Source organism: Melanostigma gelatinosum, assembly GCF_949748355.1.
Source record: "Melanostigma gelatinosum genome assembly, chromosome: 23".
NCBI classification, from domain to species: domain Eukaryota; kingdom Metazoa; phylum Chordata; class Actinopteri; order Perciformes; family Zoarcidae; genus Melanostigma; species Melanostigma gelatinosum.
The window spans coordinates 13,785,228-13,788,975 of record NC_136656.1 but is presented as its reverse complement, the minus strand read 5'-3'; the positions used below and the strand labels follow the sequence as shown (position 1 = coordinate 13,788,975).

The following is a 3,748-nucleotide window of genomic DNA, read 5'->3' as shown; positions in this document are numbered from 1 at the left end:
TTCATTAATTAGCGGTTATCAAATAACAACAAAGTTGCTAGATTTACTGGCCCATCGTGGCATTTTATTTGCCCCTGGCAAGCTGGCAATCTTTATTGTTTAGCCCTGTCAACGATTAATGAAAAATATATGTTGAATAATAAAATCACACTAAATGGACTTCATCGAGCTGAAGGGAACGACGAAACCATGGAGGGTATGTTTAAAGGATAAGGCTGGTGATTTTCTAGACTAGGAATATAAACTGAGTGCTACAGATGGGGTAAGAAGATGTGGAACATATTTAGTGATATAGAACAATACCAGCCTTACCTGTTAAAATGCATGCGTTTAGTAAAAGAGCAGTATGTGACTCCACCACTGCATCCTCCTCTGGAGGCGTCAAAAGAATGCCATATAGAGTTTGGTCAGGGTTTGGCACCATAGCAACAAGGTAATTGAAGTTATGCAAAGGAGTGAGTCATCCCAGCCATTATAGTGTTGTTAGTGTGGCTTCCACGGCCCTTTGTATGAAATATTCTTTTTGGTGCGTTATAGTTCATGATGAAGCGCTTTGGTGGGTATGTGTGAGCATACATAAATGAGAAAATGCTGTTCTGCTGAAATGTTTTTGCTGCATCTTCATACAAATACCACAAAAAAATGATACATTTGCATAGAAATGTATTCATTTTTTAAAAATGAGATAGCAAATGGCTCCGGAAAGAGGCCATTCCCAGAATATGCATGATTTTTACATCATCTCTATGAAAGGTGTGTCTGTTGTGCACTATATAGACAGAAGGTGGTCATTTCAGAAAGAATATGTTCATGTAATATTGTTCAAATTTCCCTGCCTGAGATAATCACACACATATTCTCTTTGTGTTTAGACAGTAGAACTCTATCAGGCTCCAAACGCTTCCCAGCATTCATCGCTGCTTACGATCTGACTCTGAAAAATATATATTTTTTAAAGGTACAGGTAACAACATCCTCCTTGGTTGGCATTGTACAATGTCCAAATGGAGAATGTTGTCGTGCCGGGAGTTTGGATGAGAAGTTCTAGCATGATACAAATCTCTGCCGCAGCATGCTTTCCAATGGACCACGTTCGTCCTGTGTCCCCTCCTACAAGGAGGAGGAGTGTAGATGTGTAGATGTGTATCTTCCCTCTCCTTTTCCTGTCAAAGTGACATTTCATCCAGACTAGCTCTGGAAAAAAGTCCTCCTTAATGTCCTTGGCCAAATCAAAACACCAAATAGGAGAAAGAAACTTGTTACATATACAATACAAAACCAAACACCAGCAAAATAAGATCATAAAGAAATACTTTTCTGCCCATCTCTCAACTGTCCCCATACTCTCGCTTCCTCATCCCTCTTTCAGTCCAACAGTGGCCTCTTCATGAGTATCTGCTGTATGTATTTCTCCAGATCGTCACGGTTGCTGCTCTCTGGCTGCTTTCCAGCCACGTGATAATCTTCATTTCTCGTTGCTGCGGGTGCCGCCGGGGCTGAGTAATAATATTTCTGCTGAGGTGGGATCGCAGGCATTCGGAGAGGGGAGCGAGGTTTGGGTACCGGCTGATACCGGTAGGTGGTGTAGTAAGGCCTCTGCTGGAGGACTGCGGGTGGGGTTCTCAGTCGGGGTTGGACCCAGCTGTGGTAACGGCGTTTGGGAGAGAATGAGTAGGTGTCGTCCACGGAATTCCCAAGGAAGTTGTTGAGGGTGAGAGCGGGTTTGGGGACGTAGTAACGGGGTTTGGGTCTGGGGGGAGGAGGGTAATAGATGGGGTAGTAGTCTGGGTACTGCTTCCGCTGGTAGTAGGACGGGTATGTGTAAGGGTACAAAGGGTAGCCAGTCCAAACTGACTTGGGTGATTTGAGCCAGAGGTCCTGTTTGATTGACAGAGGCTTCTGAGGTTTGGGCCAACGATTCTGATTGGCCAACAGAGGCTTGGCAGGTTTGCTCCAGAGATCCTGTGACTTGGTCGGCGATTTATCCTGTAACCATGTTTTGAGGAGATTGACAGCTGGGGAGGGTTGCTTAGAGATGGGAAAGTTATTTTGACTGGTTGGAATCTGTGATGCTGAGAAACCGTTGGATGACGAGAACGGGGAAGATAGCGAAGTTGGAGGTCGTTGCCAACGAGACGCCATCTTGGGCGGCACGTCTTTCTTCTTCTTCTTTTCTACATCATTGATGATGTCCACCACGTCGTCGGCAGGGAGGTGGAGCCTGTTGGAGATCTCGATCAGCTTGTCGATGGTCTGGGGATCGATATCGTCCTCCTCAGTCACCTCCTGTTCCTCATCGGATCTCTTGTCCTCTGCAGCGTTGGACAGGGAAGAGCTGTACTTCTTGTTCCCGTTGTTTTGTTTGACCATGTAGCGCAGCAGCATGTCCGAGGCGATGTCGGCCAGCTTCTCCTCCTCCATCTTGGCTCTCTGTGCCTCGGCCGCCTGCCTCCTCATCTCCTGCTGCTCTGCTTTGGCCTGAGCCTCCTCCTCCTCGGGACTCAACACCTCCTCGTCTTCCTCTTCCTCCTCATCCTGTGGTTCATCCTCTTCCATTACCTCCTGCTCTGCTGGTTGGGGCGACTGTGCTACATTACCGCCAGCGTAATTGTTGTCCTCAAAGTCGTCCATGAAATTGCCCCCCCTGAACGTTGGGAAGTTCAGGCCTTTCTGCGTCTCCTCCTGCCATTTCAGTTTCTTCTTAGACATGGCGAGGTCGTTGCCTTTGTTGATTGGTATGATGTCGTTGTAGCTGCTGTAACCTCTGCTCTCTCTCTGGTTTTGCTCTGAATCTCCCTCCCTCTTAGTGGCCGTGTTCAAACGAGGAAACTCCTTCATCATGGTCTCGAGGTTCTTCAGCTCCTCGGGGCTGATTTGCTCCTCCTCCTCATTGCTGCCTTGTTCAGGGCTGTTTGACCCCTGCTGGGGGGCAGCGCCCTGCCCGTTCTCCCCTCTTTCATCCAGACTCGCGGGCTGCCGCTCTGCTTGGACCTGGTCCATCTGACTTGTGGTGCGACTGGTCACCTTTTCTGTCATCTTCTCTTCTTCTTCTCGAGCTTTCTGCCTCTCCTCTTCCTCCTCTCTTTCCTGCTTCTTCTGCTGCGCGGCCATCAGCAGCTCCAATTCCTGTCGTCCATCTCGGTCTCTGTCTGCCCCCTCCATCATTCTCACTTCTCTGCCTGCTTCTTCTTCTTTAACCTCCCCCATCTCAGCCTTCATTTCTCCTTCCATCTCATTGCGCTCCCCTCCCTCCCGTCTTAGCTCTACTCGTGAGTGATTCAGTGCCTCCAGTAAAACCGCCGCTAGTGTTTTGGGATCCACATCTTTGAAGAGCTCCTCCTCTTCCTCTGCATCTTCTTTCTGCATTGATCGTGTCTCCTCGTTCTTTCCACGAGGAGCATCTCTGTGTGGGTTATCAACATCTCGAGGGGTGTTGATCGGCTTGGAGGTGGACAGATGGAGGAAGGAAGCCCCTGTCAGGAGGACGAGGAGGGTAAGGGCACTTGAGGCATCGTGGCACCCAATCATGGTCACTCAGAAGAGGGCCCGCTGTGAGCAGCGAGGGGGATCAGAAATGCCTGGAGGACAGAGACAAGCACAGAGACACATTTTCAGTTTCAATGACTCTCAATAAAAAATCTCGCCCTGTAACACAATGTCATAGCACCATATTATTGAAAAGTCGCCATTATTAGAGAATTCTGAACCTCGAGATTCTACACTGTGTCCTCAATGAAGCAAGGTGAAA

At 48.2% G+C, this 3,748-nt stretch overlaps 1 protein-coding gene across 1 annotated transcript; it reads right to left on the bottom strand.

The window, feature by feature from the left end:
* Positions 1-1,365: 1,365 nt before the first annotated feature.
* vgf (VGF nerve growth factor inducible) lies at positions 1,366-3,528 on the bottom strand (the record flags this gene model as incomplete). Its single annotated transcript, XM_079295916.1, has 1 exon — positions 1,366-3,528. The coding sequence occupies one exon, from the start codon at positions 3,526-3,528 to the stop codon at positions 1,366-1,368; it is 2,163 nt and encodes a 720-aa protein (XP_079152042.1).
* Between the last annotated feature and the right edge of the window lie 220 nt (positions 3,529-3,748).